We start from the raw sequence: 15,573 nt of genomic DNA, 5'->3' as shown, positions 1-15,573 counted from the left end.
GCGCGGGTGGTGATGGGTTGCGTGGCGGGGGTGGAGTTTCCTGCCTGTGATCTAAGATCCTTTACTGGCAGCCAATGCTCCCTCTAAGTTGTGTGGTCTTGTGAGCAAAAATTCCACTTCGTGAGCTACTGGCAGAGTTGTGACTGCAGGGCTCTTTTTGTAGAAAAGGCCCAGCAGAAACTCATTAGCATAATAGGCCACACCCAACAGCAGAAAATCATTAGCGTATTAGGCCACACCCATGACAGCACAGCTCATTGGCACTTTAGGCCACACCCCCATGTTACCAGAAGTGTGGTCATCCAGCCACACCCACCTTTTGCTTCTTATTCTGTTTACCTTGTGTGTTGTCAAAACCCAGGGCCTTTTTTTGTAGCAGGAACTCCTTTGCATGTGAGGCCACACACCCCTAATTGTAGCCAATCCTAATGAATTTCTGCTGTTGGGTGTGGCCTATTATGCTAATGAGTTCCTGCTGGGCGTGGCCAACTCGGGAGCCAGCCAAAACTCCATTCCTGCGCGTTTCTGCCCCATAATAGCCCTGGTTGTGAGTGAGAGTTTTGGCGACTGCATACATTACTTTGCTCTGGAGCCGTCCTTCCTGAGCTAAGGCAAAAATCTGTGAGCCAGCTCACACTAACTCAGCTTAGAGAGAACACTGCAAGTGGTAGCCCCCTGTGCTGCACGTCCCTCCTAACAGGACTTCAGGCTGTAGAACTGCCCGGCCAGGCGGACTGTGAGCATCTCGCTTTGGGTCTTCTGGGGCCATATGAGAACAGAGGGTGCACGGTCTCTTCCTGCCCGGAAGCTTATTCAGTCTGGAGCGTCCATGGCTAAAGGACAGGTTTTATCACTGACCAACGTTTTGTTTCGTTTTAAAGTTTAATTGCTGATCTCTTGCCAGCTTTTATGCCGCAGCTGCTGGACTGGTGTCTCAGATTTCAAAAACATCAGTTTCATAATGTCGGAATGGTTTGATTTCATGGGGATGAGCCATCTTGCGCACCATTTCTACGACAGAAAGCTGGGGTAGAAATATTCAAAATAAATAATCAGGAGTCCCGTGGCACCTTCGGGACTGACGGAATGCACAAATGCATTTCCAGCATCAGCTTTTGTGAGTTAGCGCCACTTCGTCAGGTACAGGAAGGTGGATGAAGCGTACATCCATTAGGGTGATCTTTTTATCTCAACAACAGAAAGGCTGTGGGTGACGAGGGGAGATGCTACAAAGCTATGCTGGTTTCAAACATGCCGAAATATAACCAATATTGGTGAGAGCCACTCCCAGCTGTGATCGGACAGGCAAAGTAGTATTAAACATAAAATGTCATTTAGGAAAGTGCAGGCTGAAGCCAGAGGCGGAGAGGCATTGACAGAGGTGGAGCTGAACTAATCAATATACACAATGTCCTCATTCACTATAATTGATCATTGTGTGCCATCCAATCGCAATTGACTCATGGGGACCCCCCATGGAGTTTTCAAGGCAAGTGATCAGCAGAGGTGGTCTGCCAATTGCCTTCCTCTGCAGAGTCTTCCTTGGTGGTCTTTCATCCGAGTACTGACAGCAGCTGACCCGGCTTAGCTTCCAAGCACTGATTGGGCTATCCAGGGCTGTGCTGCTATCTTGTATATACCTCCTCCTTACTGATATTCCCCGGTTCCGCTCTGCTCTGTAACTTCCTCTTGTTTCTGTTTATTTTGGAGTAAACTTATATTACTCTTGTTTTGCCTAACTACAGTTGGATGCAGAGTCAACTGAGTAGAGTTTGCATTGGGTCTTGTTTTAAACCAGTTCTCTCTGGGTAATGCGCCACCCTAGCTTTTCTGCTGTGTATATAAACAGAACAGCCTAAAGGGTGTCTACTCCCATGCATCTGAGGAAGGGAGTTGTGAACCGCAAAAAGCTTCTGCGGAAATATACGTTGTTAGTCTAGAAAGGTGCCATGGATGGGACTGTTGTTTTATTTTGCCGATGCAAACACCTGGGATTAAAATTTAAAAATGGATGTATTGGATTGGGAGGGTAGTTCAGTGCAATTTCAGTGCATAACCATAACTTCCTCCCCCAGTAAAATTTCTGAATATAGTGCTGAAATTGAGTTGACTGTTAATTGTGGTCCCTCGACTTAAAAAAAAGTCACCCAAAGAGTGATTAACACTTGGAATTCACTGCCACAGGAAGTGGTGGTGGCTACAAGCATGGACGGCTTCAAAAGGGAATTAGATAAGCATATGGAGCAGAGGTACATCAGTGGCTATTAGCCACAAGGTATAGATAGGGACTCTGGGGCAAGTGATGCTCTGTCATCTTGGTGCTTGGGGGGTCAACAGTGGGAGGGCTTCTAATGTCCTGGCCCCACTGGTGGACCTCCTGATGGCACTGGTATTTCTGGCCACTGTGTGATACAGAGTGTTGGACTGGACGGGCCTTTGGTCTGATCCAACATTGGCATCTCTTATGTTCTTATGTCCTTATGTTCTTTCTTTTTTAAAAAAGGGAGGGAATAAGAAGGGGGGAAACTAAAAATCCAGTAACTAAATTTTAAAAAAGGAAAAAAGTCTATATAAAACAGAGATAAAAATATAACAGAAGTGGGGACAGATCCACACACACGTTTCTATAAAAGGTTTCTGAATATCTAACAATGAGTCCATATGCAGTTGTTGTCTGTAAGCCATGCATACAGTTCTAAAGTCCTTGATCCTTTGATTTACCGGAGGGGGGCATTTATCTCGCCAATGTTGTGTCTTTTAGCTGTAGTGAGGGCACAGAGGGTCCATTTTCATTGGTGTCGCCTCTAGACTAGACAGAAGCAGCAACTAACAGTGTGATTTTAAGCTGAGGTACATCCTTCTTCTCCTGCCAACCTAGCAGTTCGAAAGCAAGAAATTGCAAGTAGATAAATAGGTACCACTTTGGTGGGAAGGGAACAGCGTTCCATGCACCTTGGTGTTTAGTCATGCCAGCCACATGACCACGGAAACGTCTTCGGACAGCGCTGGCTCTTCGGCTTTGAAACGGAGATGAGCACCGCAACCCTAGAGTCGGATTTGACTGGCTTTCGAGCAAGGGAACCTTTACCTTTACCTTTTTACATCCTTCTTGGCCCCATTGACTTCCATGGACGTAAAAGGGTGTTACTCTGATTAAATATAAAAATAAAAATAAAAAAAAATTTCCATTACAAATCATCTCTTTTGCATTCAATTTTTACTCTGTTGAGGATTCCACTGTTAGGGTTAATATTGTAGCTTGCTTGTGTTTTAATTATTTTTATGCTTTATAATGCAGTTATAAATCTATGAAAGTTCTTCACCGTTTCATTACCCATTCCATGACAATAACCCTGTAAGACAAGCCAACGTCAGTTGCCTTTTTCAAAGGGTATTTGTCCCAAATTCTATGCAAGACCATATTTGTTTCACCCCTGTGACTTACCCAGAAATGATTACATAAAGAAAAACAAGCAGACGTGCGTACCTGACCCTTTGATGCACTGCAGAATTTGGCTTTTCTTGGCGCAAGATTTAAAAAAAAAATACCCAAAGGGGCGAGTGACTGCCGTCAGAACCAGGTTCAGATACACAAGGATGACTGACTGACGGGAGAGGAGGTCCCAAATCATGGGAGTTTTTGTAATAATGAAGGAGGCCCATTGCTGGAAGGAGAAAGGGCAAGCTCAGTGAAAGCAAACCTGAGGCCTGGGTTCAGGGCAGGGAGGATTCAAAGGACGGAGAGGTGTGAGAGACTGCATGCCAGTTATTGCTAACCCTGCACGTGATTGTACGCTACATGCTAGGAAAGCTTCAGAATCACAAAGACACAGGATTCGTATGTATCCTGCCCTGCCACCAAAGAGTTCAGGGTAGTTTACACAATTCTCCCCTTCTCAACTTAGTTCTCACAACAGTCCTGTGAGGCAAGTTAGATGAACCATGAACTGAACCACTTTTTCCTGGTTTGTACGCATCCCTACATATTACCATCATTAACAAATAATTCCTTTCCTGGTTTAGATGTCACGCTACTCCTAGTCATGTGAGAGCAGGCAGCTACCAGTTGTCTTGATGGTGGCCATAGCATCCATCCTCCAACTAAAACTTGAGATGCAATTCCATAATGTAGTGCTGAGAGAACTCTGACACAAACTGCTCTTTCAGGAACAGCTGTGCCAGAGCTTGTGACTGACCCAAGGTCACATCAGCAGGTGCAAGTGGAGGAGTGGGGAATCAAACCCGGTTCTCCCAGATTAGAGTCCGCACACTTAACCACTACACCAAACCCTCTAAGCAATGCTCCCTCTAAGCTGTGGAGTCTTGAGAGCAAAAATCCTGCTTTGTGAGCTACTGGCATCAAAGTTGTGAGTGAGCAATTTGGCTGCTGCATAAATTAGTTTGCTCTGGAGCCCTCCTTTCTGAGCTAAGACAAAAGTGTGTGAGCTGGAGGCTAAAGTACTATGAGCTAGCTCACACTAACTCAGCTTAGAGGGAACACTGGAGAGAAGCCCCAAATAATAAAATGAGCTCCATGGTTGAGACACCCAGATCTGAAACTCTAGTTCAGAGGTGTCACTCATCTGTGTTGAGGGCCAGATCTGACATAAATGTCACTTTGTCAGGCTGGGCCATGTGTGCCATAAAATGTAATGCCAGGTACCATAGTACAAGAGATAGAAACTATGTAAAGGACAGCAACTAGTAAGCTCCGAGTTGGTATCTCCTCACTGCAAGGCCCCATGGACTGGATGGGGGGGTGCAGAGAAAAACTCACATAGAAAGGGGGAGGGAAAATTGGTTTTATTGTATTGTTTTAATATTGTATTTATTGCCTGAGTTATTTTAAGATTGTTTTAAATTCATTGTTGTGAGCCGCCCTGACCCCACTTGCAGAAAAGGCAGGATATAAATCGAAATAATAGACAGACAGACAGACAGACCGACAGACAGGAGAGGCAGCAGTGCAGCGCTGGGCAGCTGCTCCCACAATGCTTCTGCCGCAGACGAGGTTGTTCTGCCGTGCTGAAGCCACAATGGAGTGGCTCCGCCCACTCCCCCCAGCACTGCCTCCCTTATATCTGTTGCTCGCAGGCTGCATAAGAGCCCTGGATGGGCTGGTTCCGGCCCCCGGCCCTTATGTTTGACACCCCTGCTCTAGTTGCTACTCTGCACTTGAACCGGAAACTCCATGCCTGATGTTGGAACCATGGATAGGGACATTTCCCTCCAGGGGGGGGGGGGGGGGGCTTTATACATTCTTCAGGGAACGGGACAGGGATGTGCTGCATCAGCCCCTGGACTGTCAAGCAGGAGGGAGCCTGGTGGCAGGACCGGGAAGGTGGCTGTCTGCCCTTTCCCACCAAGAGCCAGTTTGGTGTAGTGGTTAAGTGTGCAGACTCTAGTCTGGGAGAACCGGGTTCGATTCCCCGCTCCTCCACTTGCAGCTGCTGGATGACCTTGGGCAAGCCATAGTTCTGTCAGAGCTGTCTTTGAAAAAGAGCAGTTTCTGTCAGAGCTCTTTCAGCCCCACCTACCTCACAGGGTGTCTGTTGTGGGGAGGGGAAGGGAAAGGAATTCGTAAGCCGCTCTGAGACACCTTTGGGTAGTGAAGAGCGGGGTATAAATCCAATCTCTTATTCTTCTTCTTCATTGTGCCTTCAGCATCCCCCAGCCCAAGTGTCCCAAACAGGAAGTGTCAAGCAGCACCGCTATAAGATGGTCCCATCTCTCTCTCTCCCTTTCTTCCAGTCTAGGAACAGTGGCCAGCAGGGGGATATGGATGGGGCACACAGGCTCGGACGCGTGGCCAGATATCTCAGCATCCTTTCCATGTTTCTGGGCGCCATCATCATCCTCTTCTGCTCCTTGAAAATTGCAGGTAAGTGCCAAAGCAAAAAATCCTTTGCAGGTGTTTTGTGTGTGTGTGTGGGGGGGAAACTTACAGGGCTTTTTATTCGCTCCTGACTACCATGGGATATTCTTTCCCTCTCATTTTGGAAGCTGGTTTTGAGTAAGAATTATCTGCATTCAGCAGGGGAAACTACCCCTTGAGAACCAGTTTGGTGTAGTGGTTAGGAGCGCAGACTCTAATCTGGGAAAACCGGGTTTGACTCCCCACTCCTCCACTTGCACCTGCTGGATGACCTTGGGTCAGCCATAAGTTCTTTCAGCACTGTTCTCTCAAGGGCAGTCCTCGAAAGAGCTCTCTCTCAGCCCCACCAACCTTACAGGGTGTCTGTTGTGGGGAAGGGAAAGGAAAGGAGATTGTAAGCCGCTCTGAGACGCCTTCGGATAGTGAAGGGTGGGGTATAAATCCAATCTCTTCTCCCTTTTTCACTCTTTGTGTTTCTGCTTGGGTCACTATTCTGGGTGTGCCTTTGGTTTGAATAAGGCAAGCTAAAGCAGCAGTTCATGCAGAGAGACAACGATCAGTATCCTGATGAACAATTTTATAAACACTGATTATGTCTGTTCCCACTCCTCCAGTCATCTTTTCTCTAAATGGAAGTGCTCCAAACTCCTTAAAAGCCTTTCTTCAAAGGGAAGGGGGGCCCAACTCCAACCCCTGTTGCATTTTGAGTGGCTCTACAATAGCCTTTCCAAGTGAGAGACGCTGGTGGCCCTCCTGATGGCACCTGGGTTTTGGCCACTGTGTGTGACACAGAATGTTGGACTGGGTGGGCCATTGGCCTGAACCAACATGGCTTCTCTCATATTCTTAACCGGAGCCAGGATGTGGCTGCATCATAGATCACAATGCGGGCCATTTGACTGTTAAGTCTCCTTCTGAATAAATACATCTCTAGCATCAGAGAGTCCATTTGGCTTCCTGCTTTCTTAAGAAGGACATGCCGTCCAGTTGCGACCAACTCATGGTGACCCAATCCATGCGGCGCTCCAGGCAAGAGAGGAGCAGAGGCAGTTTGCCAATGGCTTCCTCCGCACAGCAACCTGTCTTCCTTGGTGGTCTCCCAGACATGACCGCAGCCATCCCTGCCTAGCTTCCTAGCTCTGACTTTCCTGCTTCCTTAACCAGCTTCTAATGGCTAAGGCGATTCATCCTTTCCCCGCGTGACCCCCGAGTTTCTTCTGGAACTTTATGGGAAGCAGCCAAAGGCTTTCCTGGCACAGGCTTGGCTTGCCAGGCTGCTTCTCCACATTCTTGGACTGAGATCCACTCACAAGGAACATACCTGGGATAGTCGTTCACCTCATACTCACCTTTGAGAGTTGTGATGCTTGCTGTCTTTTAGTCATGGCTGGTGCCAGCAGCAATTTTTTTTCCCTTGCATTATCTGCATCTGTGATTCAGAAGCCAAGAGAGTTTGGTCCCTCCCTGCCCCTATGAATTTTTATCATCTAAAATGTGTTGACTCATAGTTGTGAGCAGTGTTCCCTCTAAGCTGAGTTAGTGTGACCTAGCTCACAGGTTTTTAGTCTCTGGCTCACACATTTTTTGTCTTAGCCCAGGAAGGACGGCTCCAGAGCAAACTGATCTATGCAGTAGCCAAATTACTTGCTCACAACTTTAATGCCGGTTGCTCACAGAGTAGAATTTTTGCTCACAGGACTCCACAGCTTAGAGGGAACATTGGTTGTGAGTATTGGTAACATCTATTGATAGGGATATGATTAAAATGCGGAGTTTGCTGCCAGAGGATGGAGTGATGGCCACAGGCATAGACAGCTTTAAAAAGATATTAGACAGATTCATGGAGAAGAGATTGGATTGATACCCCGCCCATCACTACCCAAGGGAGTCTCAGAGTGGCTTACAAACTCCTTTCCCTTCCCCTCCCCTCAACAGACACCCTGTGTGGTAGGTGGGGTGGAGAGAGCAGCTCTGAGAGAAACTTGCCCAAGGTCTTCCAGCAGGTGCAAGTGGAGGAGTGGGGAATCAAACCCGGTTCTCCCAGAGAAGAGTCCGTGCACTTAACCACGACACCAGTGGCTACTAGCAATGATTACTGAGGGGAACCTCCACATTCAGAGGCACTAATCCTCTGAATCCCAGAGCCAGGAGGCAACATCAGGGGAAGGCCTCCGCCTCTCTGCCCTGTTGTTCGCCCTCCAGAGGAACTGTTTGACCCACTGTGTGAGACAGGATGCTGGACCAGATGGACCACTGGTCTGATCCAGCAGGGCTCTCCTTATGTTCTTGCTATGTTACTGGATGTGGCAAAACTTGATCCCATTGCTGATGTGTTTCCCCTGCTTGGAACAAAATGGCAATCCTTTCTATCCTGACCCCCAGTGATAAAACCTGATAGAAACATACTTGTTAAAACTGACCTGTTTCGCGGCATAAAAGTGGAGTAGAAATGGCATAAGAGGAACAAGCGTATTGGCAAAAAGACCACTTCGGTCTCCCACAATGGTTGTTGATTTGCTTTCCCTTGGCCTCTGTTTTCCAGGTGTCCTGGGATCCGACTAGCACAAGCAAGATCCAGTAGGAAGGACTTGGTGGGTCTTCCGGTTCTGAGCAGCAGTAGAGGAAGTGACTTTTTAGTGGGAGAGGCCCGGGAGCCGTCTCCACCCAAAAAGGAGCGCATGCATCATATCCCATAGCTGTTCGGAGCACAAGTTTGTATTTCTTTGGAGAATGGATGGACAGAGAGGCCTACCGCAACAGACTGGGAAAAGTCTCTGCCGTTCCTGCACAGGGATTGTCTACTTTGCCTTCCACCACCGACACAGAGGAGGATGAAACCGAGGCAGGCAGGAGGAATACTGCTGGAATGAAGCCCCTTTGTTGCAAAGGGAGGAAAACGGCCCGAATTTTGGTGTGAGCTCTAAGGTGACAGATTACCGGGCGAGCCGGAGACCCAACAACTAAGCACGAGAGCAGCCGCAGTGGTGTGTCCAAAGCACACGTCTCCTGGCAGTTCCAGTGCTGCACAAAACGTATGGGCTCAAGGGGGCCTTTTGTATTTTTGATGACAAAAAAAGCTGACCGCTTGCATGCCTGTAGGAGTATCCCTTTGGGACTCAATCCCTGGACTGTGTTTTTTGTTCTACAGCCACTTCTTGGGCTGGTTCTGCATGACGGACGCTGAGTTTTCACAAGAGATCCCGTTTCGCCCCATTTGGGAGAAAGAATGCCTTTGCCCTTCCTTTGGGACCCTGGCACTTAATTCCAATGGCAGCTCACGCAAAACAGCTGTTTGGGAGGGAAGGGCACTTTATGACCCAGCAGCAGCAGCAGCAGCAGCAGCAAGGGGGTGGCGGTGAGCACGGAGAGTCCCGATCCCTGGGACTCTGCAGAAGCGTCCCCTTCACCTCCAGAAGCCAGGAGGAGGCAGATGTCCTGATGTGGCTCTGCACCACTTCCCCCTTAAGCAACCCTACATGCCACTGGCAAAAACGTTAGCCTGAAATATGTGGCCTGGTGCATTTGGAATCTGCAAGTGCAAATGCATCTCCCACTTAATACATATCTGTTCGGATGTATGCCCTGCTCAAAGCACCCATAAGCATTCGTCTATAACGTCTGCTTTTAACAGCCACATCTCATAGGGCTCCAAAGGGCAACCACTCTACTAGTCTTCACGTGCCAAGGGGACGTCACCTGCCATTGACAAAGGCCAGGGCTATTTTTGGGCAGGAACGCACAGGATTGGAATTCCGGCTGGCTCCCAAGTTGGCCACACCCAGCAGGAACTCATTAGCATAACAGGCCACACCCAGCAGTAGAAACTCATTACAACTGGCTACATTAGGGGTGTGTGGCCTAACATGCAAAGGAGTTCCAAACCAGGTAAACAGAATAAGAAGCAAAAGGTGGGTGTGGCTGGATGACCACACTTCCGGTAACATGGGAATGCGGCCTAATATGCCAATGAGTGGTGCAATCAGGGGTGTGGCCTAATAGGCTAATGAGTTTCTGCTGCTGGGTGTGGCCTATTATGCTAATGAGTTCCTGCTGGACTTTTTCTACAAAAAAAGCCCTGGACAAAGCTACAACCGAAACTCTTCACACTTGCAAAGTGTTCCCTTGGAAGGGTCACAGTCCACATGCCCCCCCCCCAGCAATTAAACAACCCCCTTTTGGCTAATTGGGGCATCACAGCCTTTAGCTTTCCCAGTGCTGTGCTTCACTTGCCACTTGTCCGTGTGTGAAAGGAATTGTGTGCCCACTGGCTGGTTAACAATGGCGCTCAGAACACAAAGGGTTATTGCCTGCAGTGCTACAACTTCCAAAGGCAGGAAGGCTCAGGTTACACAATGTGCTGCCTGGGCTGCCTCCACCTACTATTTCCCTGGATCGAACTCTCAATTCAGCAGTTCCCCAGGTTTACACAAACACAATTATGCCGTGTAAAATATTATAATAAATACACTCATATAATTAAACAGTCTATAAAAGTGCTTTATCCTAAACATAATAACGAATATAAATATAGTGAAATATACGTATATTCCCAAAATATACGTATATAGTGAAATATACGTATATTCCCAAAAGTCCAAATTCGATCTCTAAGATGTCCATTCCAGGCGTTTGGAAAATACATGAATATCAGACATAGGAAAACTTTCCAAATAATTACCCAGCTGTGTGAGAGCGTTCACTTCCTCCCAACTTCATAAGGGTGATGAAGCTTGTAGCGAGTTAAGAATCCACACCCAATTAGGATCACCCTAATGAAGTTGGGAGGAAATAAACATTCTTACACAGCAGGATAATAATTTGGAAAGTTTTCCCATGTCTGATATTCATGTATTTTTCAAACATCTGGACATCTTAGAGATCACATTTTGACTTTTGGCTATATTTTTAGCTGTATATGTATCTCACTATATTTATATTTGTTGTTATATTTAGGATAAGGCACATTTATAGCCTGTGTTATGAGTGCATTTAATATCTTACGCGGCATAATTGTGTTTGGGTTTACAACTCATAGCCCTCTCCCCTGTTTACATAACCCCAGCTTTACACTGCAAGAGTGCTGTTTGTGTTCTGGGAAGGTTAAAAATTAAAGAGCCCGAAGTCGCCAGGAAGGAGTGTGTCCGCTGCCTCTCTGCAGGATTGCTTGCTCCAGCCTGATCTCTTTCCAGTCAGCCTTAGCGGGGCACAGTCAGTTCTGCCCCATCTCTGCGACTGGGTCAATCAGATTGCAGATCTTCGGCTCCCCCACGAGTGGGGTGGGACACAGCCAGCAGCCGACGAAAGCCAGTGCCAGAAGCACCTTCTAGTCCAGTGATGGCGAACCTTTTAGAGACCGAGTGCCCAAACTGCGACCCAAAACCCACTTATTTATCGCAAAGTGCCAACACGGCAATTTAACCTGAATACTGAGGTTGTACTTCAGAAAAAAAACAACTAATGTATTAACATAAGATGATCCAAACAAAGTAAGGAAAGCAATCCCAAATGCTTTCATTTACTTAAAATTATTTGGCAGAGAATTCCACACTTTAATGATGGTCTGGGCCTGGCTGGGGCGATGGCACACGTGCCCACAGAGAGGGCTCTGAGTGCCACCTCTGGCCCCCGTGCCATAGGTTCACCACCACTGTTCTAGCCATTAAGAAAGCAGATTATTTCTTTAAAGGCTGAGAGCTAGATGCACTTTTATACGACTCCACCTCAGTAGCATTCGTGCCTTGGTAAATTCGGACAGGGAATTCATCTCCAGTGGTATGCGCCGAACAGTCATTTTCAAGGGACGTTTGCCAAAATGACCAAGAGAGGGAGCAGTCCTGCATAGCACATTACCCTTCCTGGCCCAGGTAGAATGCCCTGCTCACTCTGCTCTCCACTGCCCACCCGCCCTACAGTGAAGGTAGGCCGACCCCACAGCGGTCTTCAGCCCCACCTGTGCATGGGCCGCATAGGAGCAATCCTAATCCCCATGCAGATATGGCCAGGCAATGCCTGTGCCTCTGTTGTATGTCAAATCCACATCACTAGATCGCCTCACAAAACCCTGAGAGAAAATTCACACACGGCCTCTTCTAAGAGTATGACCAGTATGTTGTCAAAGGCTTTCACAGCCAGAGTTCATTAGCTGTCGTAGATTTTCCGGGTTGTCCGGCCGTGGTCTTGGCCTTGTAGGACCTGACGTTTCGCCAGTAGCTGTGACTGGCATCCTCCGAGGTATAACACAGAAAGATGGAGTAACACAGAAAGAAGAGAGCCAGTTTGGTGTAGTGGTTAAGTGCGCAGACTCTAATCTGGGAGAACTGGGTTTGATTCCCCACTCCTCCACTTGCACCTGGCTGGATGCCCTTGGGCAAGCCATAACTCTGGCACAGCTGTTCTTGAAAAAGAGCAGTTTCTGTCAAGAGTTCTCTCAGCCCCACCCACCTCACAGGGTGTCTGTTGTGGGGAGGGGAAGGGAAAGGAGTTTGTAAGCCGCTCTGAGACACCTTTGTGTAGTGAAGGGCGGGGGATAAATCCAATCTCTTCTCTTCTTCTTCTACTCTCTGTGTCAAGGTTATTCCACTGTGTCCTTGACACAGAGAGTACTCCATCATTCTGTGTTATACCACTGAGGATGCCAGTCACAGCTATGGTGAAATGTCAGATCCTACAATGCCAAAACCAAGGCAATACAACCTGGGAAATCTACAACAGCTAGTATGACCAGTGTCTGGAAATCTACACATCACAAGCATGTAGGAGCCAGCTCTGGCGCTGGGGCCCTCCTGAGCAGGTGCTCTGTTCAAAACCTCTGCAAGACCCCAACTGGCCAGGCGAGAGAGGGCATCCAGCTCATGTTTTCGACCTGACTGGACAATTCATGTGCATGAGGAATCCCCACTTTCATTCCCTTAGCCTAGGGAGTAGAACCAATGCCCCCCTCTGCCATCTCTCCCTTTGTGTTGGGGCTCAGAACTGCACAAGGCAAACCTCCAGCAGTTTGGGGCTGGGGGGGGGGCTGGGATGGGGTCTTTCTCTTGAGCCAGCATTGCTCAGGACAGGGAAGAAACCATTTGTCTCACTCTGCCTTCCTTGAATGCTCTGGGGAGTTTCAGGGTGGGGCGGGCCCTCCTGTTTGGGATGGAACTTTCTCTTTTTAAACTTTTTCTGCAAGATGATGTATCATATATATTTTTCTTGGTATCTCTCGGCATGAGGAAATAAAAACAATAAAAATTTACCATGCATGGTCAAAAAAAAACCCTGGGCTCTGCTAGAGTCTGTCGCTGTGCCAGGAGAAATGAATGAATTAAACCATCGCCAAAGGCTCACATGCAGCCAAAGTGCACATTAGGAAAGGAGGCTGCCCACAGCATCTCTGTATGATTTACAGCTCTGGCCTTCCACTTGGCCTCCTCTGAAGGGTGGGTAAATAATTTTGTTGCATTGGGTATGACTGGATTGTTCAGTTGCTGCCACTGCAGTCACAGTGGAATAACAGACATCTGTTGTATCTCTGCAGGAGTTACTGTCTCCCTTCAGCCAAGAGACACAGCCAGATCAGCAGCTGGCACAGAGATACAATCTTGGGGTAGATATTTTTCTGACACATAATGGGCTGGATCTTGCAGCAACCCCGTGTTCCCCATTCTGTTTTCGGGGGGGGGGGATTTCAGGGGGAGGAGGGAGAGGAAAAAGTCATGCACCGCAGGCCAAAGTCCTTGCAAGGGATGTTGGCTGGGGGAGTGACCAGGTGTTCCCAGGGCTGTGGAGTGGGGCTCCAAGCACCTGCGGAACCCCCAACAGCAGCAGAATAAATGGTGCAAAACATACATACATGGGATTCATTTGTGCCCCATTTAATGGTTGCAGAATTTGACCTCTTTGGGCCCAGAATTGTGAATGCTGCTTTAAAAAAATGTCTGATTCCAGACCAGAATAAAAGCTTAAATCAACATGGGAAAACTTTCCCCAAAATTTGACTCAGCTACTAGAATGGAGAGACTGGGAACCAACATGGGCAGTTGCCGGAACTCCCCTGAATGCGCTTAGCACACACACACCCTCACCTACCGCTGGAATTTCTCCTTTCTAGCTGCAGAGGAATAGGAGCTGGCTTGGTGCCCAGCGGTTCTACTGGCCAAACGGGAGGAATTTCACAGTGAAAGACAAGTTTGCCTTGTTGCAGAAGCAGAAAAAACAATAATGATTACATTACATATAGCTAGCTTCCCCTCCATCACTGCAATCGGCACGATCAAACAGCAAAGGGCTCTGGGAGAGGGAAGCTGCGTCTGTGGAATGTGCTCCCACAAAGGGAGAAAGGGGCCCTTCCCGGCATGTAGAAAAGGGAGGTGTCGAGGGAACAGTGATATTCTTCCCTGGTTTGCAGGAGGGGGCCCAGGGCAGCCTAGGAAGAGGCAGCGGGTTTGGCTCCCAAAGGCCACCACACTAGCTGACCCAAGAAGCCCACGGGAAGGGGCCAGTGTTCCCTCTAAGCTGAGTTAGTGTGAGCTAGCTCACAGAACTTTAGCCTCCAGCTCACAGATTTCTGTCTTAGCTCCGGGAGGATGACTCCAGAGCAAGCTAATTTATGCAGTAGCCAAATCATTTGCTCACAACTTTAATGCCAGGAGCTCACAAAGTGGAATTTTTGCTCACAAGACTCCACAGCTTAGAGGGAACATTGGAAGGGGCTACACCCACCTCGAGCTACTGAGGGCAGGAAATAGCTTGAGCGGAGCAAACGAGCTCCTGGGCTCACCCAGGTGAATGAGGAGGTGAGAATGCACCTTAATTTGCAGGGGAAGGATCTCATTTTGGAACGCCTCTCCCTCCATGATTAAAATAGAAAACCAGCACAGAGTAGGGAAGAACCTTTGTCCCCGTGCTGATAGTTTTCTACTGGCAGGAAGTTTCTTTTTTTGATGTATGGAGTGCCAAACTCCACCACCCGCAGGCTGAAAGGGTGTGGTCTGTTCCACCACCTCATTTGCTCGCATGTGTGAACCGGGCCTAAGAGGCACCCCTGAGGTAGGGAAAGGGAACAGAGGCCACCTCGGATTTCGGTGAAAAAATGTGCTAAGGGGATGGTGAGGCTGCCTCCCACCTCCTGCACCCAGAACATCACAAGAATTTTGCAAGCTGTGGTGGAAATGGGGGTGGCTCTGGGAGCATCCAGGGAAGACTAAGCAAGTTGGAACTGGGGTGGGCGGGGTGTCACAGCAACCATCCCAGGGAGCAGACTGGCCAGCAGGAAAAAGAAGGAGGAGGAGGAGAATGGATTTATACCCCGCCCCTCACTACCCAAGGGAGTCTCAGAGTGGCTTACAAACTCCTTTCTCTTCCCCTCCCCATAACAGACCCCCTGTGAGGTAGGTGGGGCTGAGAGAGCTCTGACAGAAACTGCTCTTTTTTCAAGGACAGCTCTGACAGAACTATGGCTTGCAAGTGGAAGAGTGGGGAATCAAACCCAGTTCTCCCAGATTAGAGGCTGCACACTTAACCACTACACCAAACTGGCTCAGACAATTCCCCATTTGAGGCGTGAACTGGTTTGTTTGGTCAACAGGAGCAGGCCCCGTTTCGCGGGTGGAACGGAAGGCGAGCAGGTGAGCTGACTATCTGGCAAAGGCCTTGCAGGGAGTCCTGCTCCAGTCCTCACGACCTGTCACTTTCACTCCGGCACAAGATTGCCAGCC

The 15,573-nt window shown here is 48.4% G+C and overlaps 1 protein-coding gene across 1 annotated transcript in view; it reads left to right on the top strand.

Moving 5' to 3' along the window:
• The window catches only part of TUSC5 (tumor suppressor candidate 5), a 14,411-nt gene extending 5,974 nt beyond the window's left edge, over positions 1-8,437 (top strand). The window contains exons 2-3 of the mRNA XM_015422034.1: positions 5,752-5,881; positions 8,418-8,437. Of these exons, the coding sequence (XP_015277520.1) occupies positions 5,752-5,881; positions 8,418-8,437 (150 nt within the window). The remainder of the gene's footprint in view (positions 1-5,751; positions 5,882-8,417) is intronic.
• Positions 8,438-15,573: the final 7,136 nt, after the last annotated feature.

Source organism: Gekko japonicus, unplaced genomic scaffold (genome assembly GCF_001447785.1).
Source record: "Gekko japonicus isolate JY-2015 unplaced genomic scaffold, Gekko_japonicus_V1.1 scaffold182, whole genome shotgun sequence".
Classification (NCBI taxonomy): Eukaryota; Metazoa; Chordata; class Lepidosauria; order Squamata; family Gekkonidae; genus Gekko; species Gekko japonicus.
The sequence above is the reverse complement of the archived record's forward strand: the minus strand, read 5'-3'. Positions and strand labels throughout refer to the sequence as shown.